At 54.5% G+C, this 12,231-nt stretch overlaps 7 protein-coding genes across 7 annotated transcripts; 4 read left to right on the top strand and 3 right to left on the bottom strand.

The window, feature by feature from the left end:
• Positions 1-338: 338 nt before the first annotated feature.
• On the top strand, positions 339-598 carry SNOG_02666 (hypothetical protein; the record flags this gene model as incomplete). The annotated part of the gene is made up of 2 exons (XM_001793213.1): positions 339-393; positions 477-598. The coding sequence occupies 2 exons, from the start codon at positions 339-341 to the stop codon at positions 596-598; spliced, it is 177 nt and encodes a 58-aa protein (XP_001793265.1).
• A 91-nt stretch (positions 599-689) lies between these two features.
• On the top strand, positions 690-1,733 carry SNOG_02665 (hypothetical protein; the record flags this gene model as incomplete). Its single annotated transcript, XM_001793212.1, has 2 exons — positions 690-802; positions 851-1,733. The coding sequence occupies 2 exons, from the start codon at positions 690-692 to the stop codon at positions 1,731-1,733; spliced, it is 996 nt and encodes a 331-aa protein (XP_001793264.1).
• Positions 1,734-2,690: 957 nt separating this feature from the next.
• Positions 2,691-3,290, top strand: SNOG_02664 (hypothetical protein; the record flags this gene model as incomplete). The annotated part of the gene is made up of 1 exon (XM_001793211.1): positions 2,691-3,290. The coding sequence occupies one exon, from the start codon at positions 2,691-2,693 to the stop codon at positions 3,288-3,290; it is 600 nt and encodes a 199-aa protein (XP_001793263.1).
• Positions 3,291-5,010: 1,720 nt separating this feature from the next.
• Positions 5,011-7,748, bottom strand: SNOG_02663 (hypothetical protein; the record flags this gene model as incomplete). The annotated part of the gene is made up of 4 exons (XM_001793210.1): positions 5,011-5,658; positions 5,821-6,831; positions 6,986-7,443; positions 7,466-7,748. 4 exons carry the CDS (start codon positions 7,746-7,748, stop codon positions 5,011-5,013), a joined length of 2,400 nt encoding a protein of 799 aa, XP_001793262.1.
• A 1,017-nt stretch (positions 7,749-8,765) lies between these two features.
• On the bottom strand, positions 8,766-9,821 carry SNOG_02662 (hypothetical protein; the record flags this gene model as incomplete). Its single annotated transcript, XM_001793209.1, has 2 exons — positions 8,766-9,161; positions 9,261-9,821. 2 exons carry the CDS (start codon positions 9,819-9,821, stop codon positions 8,766-8,768), a joined length of 957 nt encoding a protein of 318 aa, XP_001793261.1.
• A 309-nt stretch (positions 9,822-10,130) lies between these two features.
• SNOG_02661 (hypothetical protein) lies at positions 10,131-11,165 on the top strand (the record flags this gene model as incomplete). The annotated part of the gene is made up of 2 exons (XM_001793208.1): positions 10,131-10,148; positions 10,341-11,165. The coding sequence occupies 2 exons, from the start codon at positions 10,131-10,133 to the stop codon at positions 11,163-11,165; spliced, it is 843 nt and encodes a 280-aa protein (XP_001793260.1).
• Positions 11,166-11,440: 275 nt separating this feature from the next.
• Positions 11,441-12,049, bottom strand: SNOG_02660 (hypothetical protein; the record flags this gene model as incomplete). Its single annotated transcript, XM_001793207.1, has 1 exon — positions 11,441-12,049. One exon carries the CDS (start codon positions 12,047-12,049, stop codon positions 11,441-11,443), a length of 609 nt encoding a protein of 202 aa, XP_001793259.1.
• Between the last annotated feature and the right edge of the window lie 182 nt (positions 12,050-12,231).

Below are 12,231 nucleotides of genomic sequence, written 5' to 3'. Positions count from 1 at the left end.
TGAGTCTTCGCTGTATACATCTATGCTGGTTGGGTCCGAAAGCTCGTATTGGAGTTGAGCCCGTGCGGTCACAGCCTTACGCCCGGCGGATACTCGCCCATATTCCTGTTCCAGAATTGTACTCGGGGTAGTAGTTTGCAGCGAGTGGATTTTTGTCGTCGATAGCTGTGTATACAGGTGGCCATATGCATTGTCGCCACGCGTATCTTGGAATGCTATGACCCACCTCAAGCCGAACGCAAAGGTTGTGATAGCATGCATGGGTAGCAGAAGTACTTGCCAAGCCCGGGAATTGAGCAAGATCTCATCTCTCAAAAGCCCCGGTAAGGCGTGCAAATATGTTGGTCAGCGATCTTGCGACCAAAAATTGGCATTCCAGGCCATCCACGGAGTGTAAGTTGAGCCTTGCCTGTGCGCTATTTCTATTTTCGTTGCTTGGCACCAACTACGCCTCTTCCACGCTTCTTGCCTGATAGGCTGCGGAAGCGACGTGTTACATCTTGGCAGGAACAAGGCTACAGCCATTGCGGCAATGCCAGATATAACCATTGCGGTGTGCTTCGAAGGGAAAATGAATCCTTCAGGTACATCCTCCTAGAATTTTTAGTCTAGATAGTGCATCAACTTGGTATCCATAACAGCTGCATCTTATTACTCTTTTGATCGGGTTCAAGCTTTCGCGACCAAACATGCTGCTCAAGTACGCAGCATGTCTTGTCGCTGCAGTCGTGAGGGTAGCCGCTCATCACCCACCTCGACCGCGCGCCCCAGGTGTTGCATTTGGATTGACGCCTGACTATGGGTAGGTGACGTCCTCTGCTTCAAGAAGCTCTCCTAACATCATCAACAGGACTGCGGTAATCCACCTGAAGAACGGAACCACAATCCCCATTGCCCAAGTACAAGGGTCGGCTGAATACCAGGCTTTCATGAGAGTCAACACCACTGCACCCGCTGATGAGAGTTCCTTGTGTAAATGGTTCGCACCAACACTCGATCGTCTACCATCAGCGCTGGGGCTTAATGTTGACATCTGTCGCAGCCCAGATCTCATCAGTACCAAGGCCTTGATATCTTCACTCAAACTGTCTGTAGAGTCGCATCTCGGGACCAACATCTGCTTCGCTTCACTCGTTCTCGACGACCCGACCAGTCCTCAAGCCCGCATTGCTGAGCAAGCTCTCGAACTGTCTGGACTCCGGCAAGTAATGCCAACAGTTCGGAGAGCGAAGGAAGTCTTGTACGACCTTGAGTCGGATCAAGCTCCTGCATTCGACGAGGAGCCTTGGACGGTTTTGGTGCTTGAGTACGATGCGCACTGGTACAGCTTCGGGCTGTATACAATCGAAGAGGATGGCATAGTGTCACACCTGGAAGATCCTGTCCATGGACCGAGGATCAGCATTGATGGCCAGATGGACTCGCTGAAGAAGGAAATCAAAGAATCGTTGGCCAGTTTGCCACCAAGCGTTGAGCGTCCGCGTCAACTGTTCATGTATGGTGAACAGGCGGACAATGCGGAGCTTCTGGACTTTCTCGCGGAGAACTTGGGATCCGACTTGGTGAAAGAGAGGCGGGCGGACACATCGGTCTATGCGGGTATGGGTTACATGGCAAGGGCTGCACATGAAAGAATGGACGATGTTCAGTTTGAGACGCGTGATCAGTCACAGGGTGCCTGGATGTGCAAGTGGCGGTCCAAGTTGTACAAGGAGGATCACGAGGAGCTGTAAGATGAGTTGGTCCTGGTCTACAGGAAAGATAGTCACATTCTAATGAAGGTTTCGCTCAGTGCATGGCGGCCGTCAATCTATCAGTACTGTTCAAGGATCGTCGGTCTGTGAGAGAAGCTGTTGTTTCACTTCCGACGCGTTTGTTGATTTGGTGACCAGGATACCGAGGTCGATCTAGGAACGGCGGCTCACGTGCAGGCGCGACAGGGCGTTGTATGACTTCTGCACAGCGCCTCAGCGCCTGAGGGCAACAGTAAGTGGTCCGTCGGGCATGTCCCAATAAAGCACACTGCAAAGATTGAATCCCGCGACAAGGATGAGCCCATTTTGGCAGGACGGAAGAAACTTGGAAGTTAGTGGTTAGGCGCTGCGACATAACATTCGTGTTGCTATAGCTGCATCCTGGCAACCTCCGCGGACACACTACCACGAATGCTTGCCTTTTGAGTTTGTCGAGAACGGGAAGGGGGAACGAATGTCTAGTCTACAGCATGAAGCGAACTTTAGGGTAGGATCGAGTACATAATCCTGATGATCGGAAGTGTGGTGATTAGCGAGATGTGAAGTAATGAAGTCGCGTTGTCGGCTTCGGAGGACAGCCCCCCAATTATTGGCCCCAACCTCCCAACGACCAACCATTGCATCATGGCATCGTCGCCCACGGGCGCAACGTGGTCTGCATCCCACCAAGCCTTCGCAAGCCTTTCCGCTCTTTTCGCACCTTGTCTTCATATCGCTGCCAAACGTACACCTGCAGCAAATACACAACAATTCCTTCTGCATCGCATGAATTTGGCTGCGCGCAATTCCCTCCCCCTCAGCTAGCGCCGGCTCTTCTGCCCGTCCACCCCCAAAACATTCAGGAACCGCTGTTTCCCCAAGCGACCGCGCGCCTGCCTTGACGCAAAACAACATCCAATCCACCACACACCAGCGCTCGACCAGCGATATTTCGCAATGCCTGCCGTGCGAGATCCCTACGAGGCCATTGCCGCACACATTGACAGCCTCGCGCCCCGGAACTCCCGGCCGTATCCGCCTCAGCCTGCGATGGACTACGTCTTCAATGCGCCGCAGAACCAGCCCGTCGCAAAGCGCCAGCAGATGATCCAGCAGGGCATAATACCCACCTACTACAACACAAATGGCCCCGCGCCCGGCACCGTCGCAGGTATCGTCCTAGGCAGTGTCGCGGGCTTCTTACTCATCGTATGGCTGCTCTACACCCTCACCCAAGGCGGACCCGGCTTCGGAGGAAATAGGACAGCCATGGCGGGGCAGGAGGAAATCGTCATTCGCAGGCCGCGCCGCAATTCACACGGCGCCCGGCGCTCGACGGCTAGTCGCCGCACAGAAGTACGCGAGGTCAGCAGGAGTCCGAGGAGGTCTGGGGGACGGTCGCAGATTATCGTCGAGGAGAGGAGGGGCCCGCCGCGGCCGAGGAGCATTATTGTGGAGGAGAGACATCGCGTGCCGAACGACGACGTGGTCGAGGTTATTGAGGAACACGACGAGTATCGCGCGAGACGGGGGAGTAGGAGAGGGGGATATCGGTGAGTCCGCCCTGTGCTCGCCGTTGTGCAGCTACACCACGTGTTTTGAAGAATGCGACTAACGCCAATTGATAGGTGAAGATACTGATTTCCATCTCCCACGCCATCTTCTTCTCGCGCTACTGCAGCGCGAGCACTTTACCAGCACAGCATACCCCCTTCCCTTCTTCCTATCTTCTCTGTCTGTCTTAACTCTGTCCTTTCTTGTACATACTGGCGCGGCGTTGGTCGGGATCTGACGTAGTCGCGATCGAGTTCTACGTTTTTTCCATGTACAGCATTTCCTCAGCGTCTGGCGTCCATGGGGAGGCGAGGCCGGGAAAAGCAGGTACACAAACACGGCCGGAGTTTGAGAAGCGATGAAATGTGCCATCATTGCCCCACGGGGGGAACATGTGTCGATTCAGTATCCTAACTATTTCGAGTAAATAATGAACAGCGGATTCTATCATGCCATTCATTCATCGAGGGGGCTACCTACATGCATCAACACTAATTCCTGAACGCGACCTTGCTTGTTAGACACCATTCGTATCCATGTCACATGATAACGCCACAATTGAAATGCAACACGTATACTACGGGAGCTTTGAAGCCTCCTGGAGTTGCTGTGGGTTGTACAAGCTTTTGTCCCGCCTTACACAAGTGTGGAGCAACTGACAAGGGTTTTGTACATCTGCGGAGAAAGCATTGCCTCTTCTGGACACCCATGTACTTCTCTTACTCTCGTACTACCCAAGCTTGAGCCTGCAAACCGTCGTGTTGACTTCTTCACCTAGCTCAACGACAGCAAAACATGCACATTATATGTAAAGCAGACCACTTTCGTGATCCAAACCGCAGTTGGAAATTCCCCTTAGTCTCGCTTACAATGCAATCGCTCAACGCTGCCAGGGCCAACTGATGCAACATAGCTAAGATAATAAACATAGAAGATAATAGATCCAAGTACAATGAGCGTCGTCGGGCCAAAGACAGGCCCACCTCCAAAAGTTGCGAAGCCAAGTTGTCAAAAACGAAGAAACGGTGTGCGAGGAGGGAGGCTGACTCCTACGGATTAAAACTCAAACTATCATGATACAGACGTTGTGTCGCTGCGCTGCTTGCCTCAGATGCGTACTTGTACAATGGGCGCCACAAAGGCAGAGCAACGCTTGAAGAGTAAATGAAATTCGTGACGGCTGTGGAGCCGAAAAGTGTCAAAAACGGGCGCGTGCCGTTCAGGATCGGGTGTCTATGGGTCGTAAAGTCGTATGTAATGGGGTATCGGAATTGCTTTTGTCCATTCTTTTGCGGGGCCGCACATGGGTGCGGGCCCTCTCCGGAAGTGTTTAATCATGTTGTGCAATGTGACATGGCTATTGCGGATGGGCGGCGAAGGCTCTTCGATCGTACCGTTCCCCAATGCCTTTGGTAGTACAAGGGGGTGGTTGCTTCCTCACTCTCTTGCTCTCCCCCGAGGGTCTAATAGCTTGAGCTTCCTTCTTCTCAGCATCTGGGTCGTAGTAGTATGACGCGGTGACTGGAACCCGTGTGCGAGCGTGTGCTCAGCGGGAGCTGATACTTGAAGTTGCCTCGCACGATGAGCTCAAAGGGATACTGTAAGACCTCCTCCCATCGGTCAGGCCCTCCAACTTCGGTCTTGTTACCAGGATGCGAAAGACGAATTTCACCAATGAGACGTAGTTCGCTTCCGCGCGAAAAAAGAGCCAGCCTTCCGTAGGTCAGAGGCGAATCAAAGTGTAGGATACGTCCGCAAGAGACATAGTCCTGGGTTCGCCTTCAATTGGATCCGTGCCTTCGTCAATGCCCGCGGACGTGAAGTCATCGTCAACCGGCTTCCAGTCTTCTTGGTTGTTTTGCTGGTCCTCCCCGTGATGTCTCCACCACTTGTCGGATCCTACGTGCTTGCTCTTTGCGAATATGATGACGTCCATGTCGGCAACAGTGACACCGATAATGTTGGGGTTGACGGCATCGACAATGAGATCTAGCATAATCTCGTCCTGGCTCGCGATCACGTTCTGCACGCCTTGGACAATGACGCTTGTCAATGGCTTCGTGGTGGCGAACACCAAACCGACCGAGCTGAAGATGACAAACATAAGGAGTATAGATAGGACTAGGCAACCAGCAAAGCGACGACACCAGCCGCTCCCCCGCTGATGGCGTCGTTCTACGCGGATTGTGAAGCTGTTCCTACGGCGAGGCGTCCGTATACGTTGACTGCCTCGGGATGATATGAGCGGCGTCCTTTCATCATCGGCTGCGTGCTCGGCGTCCATATCATAAGTCGAGTATTCGCCGTGTTTCTTGCTTCCGTTGCTGTGGCCATTACTGGGAGCAATTGAGTGGAGTCGTGGACTGTTAGGCTGCGATGCCTGCCTGGAAGATGGCCCTCGTGTGCGCGAGGATTGTGCCATGAACGAATCGCTGTCCACAAGTAAGTGTCCCAGCCCGCCACGACCTTGACCATGTCTTCCAATGTGGTGATGGTGACTACCTCCCGTCGCTCGACCAGACCCTATGCGTACTGTGCCATCTCCTCGGTCGGCCGCGTCAGGATCAGCACCGGGGTTATTGTAAGAGTTTGTAAATTTCATGCTGCTTTTCTTGTTTGGATTCTTGTGTGAGTCGCGTATCGCTAAGCGTGGGTCGGCAAGGCTGGCCAACGAGGTCATGCTTGGGGTTCGCGAGTGGTGGTGTCGGCTGCGGTGTGGCTGTTGTTCGGGTTGTGGGTTCGACTCGTAGATGAAGGTTGCGTCCGAGTCAGAAGAGTCTGCTTCATCGACGGCACTTGCAACCTTCTGCTCGAAAACGTCGGCTTTGGAGGAAGCTTTGCGAAAACTTGAGTTAGTGCTTGAATAGAAATAGCGGAGAGAGGGGCGTTGTTCGAGCATCCGCATCTCACCACCACCCGGCGGTGACAGTGTCGACACAGAACGATCGTCGTACGAGCGATACGAAGTCGGACTGCCGAATGAGGATACAGTGCTAGAGCGAGAGCCGACATCTGGCCTGCTCGCAACGAAATAGTGATATGGAATGTGAGGCGACCTACCAGTGCCCGCGTTGATCGACGGCGCTTTCCGCTTCGCAGGTTTCCTTTCCTTCTTGGGGCGTATGGTTTCGTTGCTCGGTTTCAGGCGCAGGCTTCCGTCGACGCGACCCGAGGCAGAGCGCTCTTGGTTGCCAATGGTGGATTGCGCGACAGAAGGCACCGTCTCGGTCTCGACGGTCATGTTGCGCAGGGGCGGTTGGGTGGCAGAACGCGTCGAAAGAGACGACAGCGACGGCTTCGCGGAGATGTGATGTGGTCTTTGTGCTGACGCGGAGCGCTGCTCTTGCATCTTGCCCTTCTTGGCTGCTTTGCTGCCGCTGTCGCTGCCACTGCCAGTTTGACTGCTGGTGGTGGTGTTGTTGTTCTTGGAGCTGAGGTCTTCGGTGACTTTGGAAGAGCTGACGTCATTTCGCTCTTCATCAGAGGTTTTGTGGGAGGTGGTCGACGACGACGAGACAAAGCTGAGATAACGGTTAGCTGAGAGCTAGCAAAGTGCATGGTTGGCATGGATTTTCCGTCGGCTGGAAGCTGCAAGTGCGTAGTCATGACAGAAAGTGGGTCTATTGCGGGGATAACCGTACCTGTCGACCCCGATGCCGTCAAAGCCCGGAGTAGTCGGCAATGCTCGACTCCTGCACTGTTTCAAGCTTCGGGGCAGCGCCGCTGGCACCTCGCGAGGGAGCCTTGACGCTCATCGCAGGCTCGTCCGAGTCACTTGCGACCGCGTCGTCCCTAACGAGGATGCGGGTAGCGGGCCCTGGCGACGAGCTCTGGACAACGATGGCGGGCGTCGACTGTGTCTCAGGCTTCCTGAACTGGTTGCGAATGGAGTTGGCGCGAGAGCGAGAGTCGGAGCGGCCATCCGTGGGCGGTGGTGACTTCAGACGGGGCGAGATGGGCCAGTGAGGCGTGCCGTCGCCCGAGATGGTAGCAGGCGTTGGCTTCATGGGCCGGGGCGCCTTGATGGTGTCTGCGGACGATGCAGACGACGACACTTGAGGGAGCTGAGGAATGCTTGACGCGGATTGCGCGCGGGGGATGGGAGTGGCTGAGGGCGAGATCTTGGAGCCCGCTGGGCCTGGGTCCGCGGCTCGGGCTGGCGTTGATGCTGTTCTTGCGTGAACGGAGGCCAGCTCTGGGGTTTGCAGCTGCGGCGGGGGCAGCGCGTTGATGGGGGCGCGCGGGCGATGCATCTCGCGAGGACAGTGGTGACTTGGGCGATGGCGTGCCTGATGCGTTGCGCGAGCGCGCGCCGGCGAGGGTCGTCTGGTGCTTCATAGGCGCAGTAGACGCGCTCTCAGGGCCAGCAGCAGTGGGGGCCGTCTTGTCTCTGGCCGTTGACGTGGTGGGCGGTGGTGCTGGAGCCTGGTGCGAGGACGTGGGCGTTGGCGTGGGCGTCATGGTGGGCTCGTCGCCTCTCCAGCGCGCCCGTCATGGACTCGAAGCCCGTGTCGTTGGCAGTCATGGTGATGCGTTGTAGTAGGCCTGGACCGTGCCTTGTTGCATGCTGCGTTGTAGCGTGCAGTGCGCTCCCCTTGTGCTGTGCTCGTGGGCGGTGAGGTCAATGCCTGCTCACGCCTCAAACCCAGTTAGAAGGCAACGCGGCGCACAGTCGTTGGATGACGACGCCGCAGCAGCCGAAATTTGCTGTAGAACTGTAGCGTGTGGCCGTCAGTCGCATTGGCAAAGGATTGTGATCTGGCCGTGGGTGATGGGTTGAAGTGTCATCATCGTAGGCTGCTGCGCTTCCAAGGTTGGCGATTTGGATGACGGCCCGTCCGGCTGCGTCAAGCCCGAGAATCTCAGCACCCGTCTGCGAGCCAGGAACCGAGCTGCCAGCGCATCATCGGAAACAAAGCAATGCTCAAATGCTCAAACACTGCGAATAGGAGCTGTCTGGCATGTCAGCCGGAGCGTGTGCTCACCGCTGATGACTGCCGGCCTTGCGAACGCCATCCAGTCTCCTCGAGTGCCTTGAAGCCCCGTTGTGCTACCCGTTCGTTCCTCACATCCGCATCCGCGCCAGCCAACCTGAGCCGGTCTCGAATCATTACCGCATTCGATAGGGCTACGCATGCACTCCGCGGCCAGTTGTGCTGCAGAAGCAACGCTGCATGTGCATGCAATTAAACGCCTCGGCGGGCGACTGGCAGTGCTCCACGTGCCAGAATCCCACGTCGCTTCCTCAAACAGCGAGGCGCTCCAACAGCGTGGGCATGATGCTCTCTGGTAATCTACTGTGTAAAGCATCGCAGCCGTCTCACATAAGACGGCGCTTTTTGGTGTATATTTCCTTCACTAACTCGTCTAGGCGTAGGACACAGCCCAGGTCAGAAGAGCTTGTAACTATCCAGGTTGCACTGTTCCGGCCTGTGTAAATAAAGTCCTTTGAAAGCTAGTGATACAAGCAGAATTGCCTCAGAACTGCCTATGCGGCGATACTACGGTCCAGTGCATCGGTCCTCTGCCCTTCTTGGCCCACCACTGCCGCCATTTCTCGTCATCTCTACACGGAACAAGTTGGTCTGATTGAGCCACATCGATTTCCGTGTCTTCCTCCGTCCAGCTACAATCAGACGCGTTCTCGATGCTTTTGCCTGTACGAACTATTCGGATTTTAATCTGTTGCTCAACCCCATTGGGCTCCGAAAAGGGGTGCGGCCGTTTCGAGACCGTCGTCTCGAGAGCAATCGTAACTGCAGGATCAAAATCGCGCACAAAATCTACTATGCTCCATTCGTGCCATCTCTTGTAATCGAGCATGGGTCCAGTCTGCGCATGGTTGCGGAACCGTTGCCAGACTGGGCTTTGACACTGCACACCGAGGCTTCACAGGTTTGGAGCTCGATTGTGGAGTGTCTCGAATTGTATCCTACTCAGAGATCGCCATTCATTAGGCCCGGCCAGACAAACACGCTGCAGTCTGTTTAAATGGCGAGGATTCTTCATAGCGAGATGATCTAGCCAAACTTCCAAATCTTGGGCTTGGACAGAGACAACACTGTCGCGAAAGAACATATCCTGCGCCTCGTTACGGATCATCTTGTTCGATGCTGCGAGAGCCCAAGCACCTCTCAGCACCGCCAAAGAGCCGAGCCTATAAGTGCAGCGCTCGTCCTCTGAGCGCACACCAGACCACTTCGGATTGGCACATAGCAGCGGCGATATCGTGCTCGATGAGCGACATGGAGTCCAAGTAAATATATCAAGTTTTCGCTTTTGCCGGCAATGGACGTGAATCCTGATTATGTCGCGGAGATGAGAGTAGATTTCAAGCCTCAATTCCGCTGGGAGGTCAGTAAAGCAAGCTTGAGAATTGTGAGGCGGTCGCGACTCGATCGTGAATTCGCTGTTTTTGGCCGCGATGTTTGTCACTGCAGTCCTGCCCCTATTGCGTGTCAAACGACGCGTCTGTAGTAGAGGCCCGGTCTGATCAGACTTCGAGCGAGTGCGTTTGCAACCAGCTGATGGCATAGTGTGATTGACTGGTGTAAGATGTTGGGAGAAGCTGTTGGCTGTGGTGGATAAGGTCGTGATGGATCAATCTTGGCAGGGAAGAGATGATGCACGTGAGAGGGACGCGCTATCACGAGACTTCGTGGCGCAGATGTGAACATGCCGCTACTGCTAATCATTGACGACCGAAAAAACGTGCACAGTGATCAGATGGCATTCGTGCGCGTTATCAACAGGAGTCTTTGCCGCCTATCACACATGACTAAGCCAAGATTTGGGCGCCTACGGCTGGTCCGCATTGGCGCATTCACCTCACGTCACCTCACCATGAGCAGTGACAACCTCGTGTGCACACAACGTTGAACTCACAATGATCTTGCGGCCCCAATCTATCATGAAAGCTTCCACCGCAGATCTGACCTTTGCCTCAACGTCGTTCTTCTCATTTGGCTAACACCGTCCACCAAATCTTGAAACTTAGAATCCCTCAACCTACCAAGTCAGGAAACACTGAACTCATACACCCTCGCAATGCAGACTTCAAAATATGCACCAAAGACTCCAGCTGAGTCACTAGCACAGTCGCGTGCGGAGAAACTGAGGCAAGAGAAGGACAATTCGACCAGGCTGTTCGGCCGTCTGCGGTGGAAAGCAGAAATGCTCATGGTGTCTTACTACAAAGCTCTTGAGATTGTACGGGCAGCTAGTTCGAGCACAGATCCAATAAGTGTTAGTCATCACCATGTCTCCAAGAATGCTCAACGCGAGGCTGACATTATGAAGAAGCAAGCCGAAACCATGTTCAAGGTCGACTTCTTCGAGTTCTACACCTTGCTCGAGCGATATATCACCACCTGTCTCTCTATTGTTGGCGTCAAAGTCTCCGGCGCCGCGCCTCAGACAAACATCAACGCCCTTCGATACATCACGAACCCCGATCTTCACAGGTCACGGCCGCTCGCTTCGCATGCGTTCCACGCGAACCTACTCGATGCTCTAGACGACGAGAACTGCCCACTACATGCTTCTTTTGGCGTACATGACGTGCGTGTCGAGCTAGGTCTTGCAAAGGACTTCAGAAATGCCTGGAAGGACGCTGATGGGCGAATCATCGCATCCAAGTGGGATGACGATGCCTCTCGCAAGAAGAACATCACTCTGCACGACTCACAGCTGGAGACCATGCTTCGGGCCCTTCTTGTAGGTTGCGACCATGCGCATGGTGTTGTGCAACAGTTTTCTGGTGCCCCGCTCAATGGCTTTTCGAGCAGAGACTTTGAGCCTCAACCACAGAGCTACAATACCACAAGCTCGGACGATACACCACTGGAGTATATGGACGACGCCATGGAGCTTGACTAAGTCGTGATATGTCGTCTGGGACCGTGGCTACTGCTAAGCACACTTGGAAGACTTTTCACAATGGCGTGAAGCTGTTCCTGCCGATCCATGACCAACTTCACGAAAACACAGCAGCGTTATGTATGTCCGATAGTTTCAAGCTCAGTGAGTTGTAATTTCATACTGTCCTGTAATTTTCTCACAATGGAAACTTGTATCATATCTCTTAAATGTACTTTGAAATTCGTCTCAGCTACCAGCGCTTGCAACTCACAATGTCAACCCAACACGGTCGCTCAGCACCCCACACTAGCTATTCGCTCCTCGATACCGCCAACAGCCTCAATGGGGCTTTTCGGCCTGCACTGCTCGATGCCCGACTTACGCACCAGATCATCCATCCTCGGCTCGTCATCCTGCAATACACTGTCCGCACGTTCTCGTTCTGCTTTGACTTCCATGCTTGCCTCAGCCCGCTCCTTGATCTCCTGCTCTTGTTCCCACTTGCATCTCTCCTTACAATCCCAACACACACTACGTTTACACACTTGAATATCGTACTTCCACTCATGTCGCTTGAGCATCTCCTGACAGTGTTTGCAGTTCATCGGTATGACTACTGTTTCTGTATCGCCTCTGCGCCGCGCGATGCTCAGGCCTTTGCTCGTCCTAGCACGGATGGTCACCTCGCCATTCGCTTCCGCATCAATGCCGTCGAATACCACGAGTTTGTCCGTCTTGCACCACCACGCTGGGCGTCCACCTTCTGTTCGCGCGCGTACAGATGTACTGCTAAACGCCCCCATCTGGCCTGCGGGACCGGGCAGCAGACAGCCGTTCCTCGGCGGCTGAGGCGGAACAAAGACGCGGACTTTGACTTCTTCCTTTTGCTTCGTCGTCGACATACTTAGACGCTCTTGGAGCAGCTGTGTTGGCGACCGCAAAGCGGCTTTCGATTGGGTTTTCGAGTTGCGCATGAGAGAGAATTGCTTCTCGAGCTCAGATTCGGGTTTGTTGCTGGTGGGTGCGACACTGCCTAGATTCAGCTCTGTTGGCCGATGTAGGCGTCTGGGAGTCGAACCTGCTT

This window comes from Parastagonospora nodorum, assembly GCF_000146915.1.
Source record: "Parastagonospora nodorum SN15 chromosome Unknown scaffold_4, whole genome shotgun sequence".
Lineage (NCBI taxonomy): Eukaryota > Fungi > Ascomycota > Dothideomycetes > Pleosporales > Phaeosphaeriaceae > Parastagonospora > Parastagonospora nodorum.
Note: the sequence above shows the minus strand (reverse complement) of the source record. Positions and strands in the feature narration are given on the sequence as shown.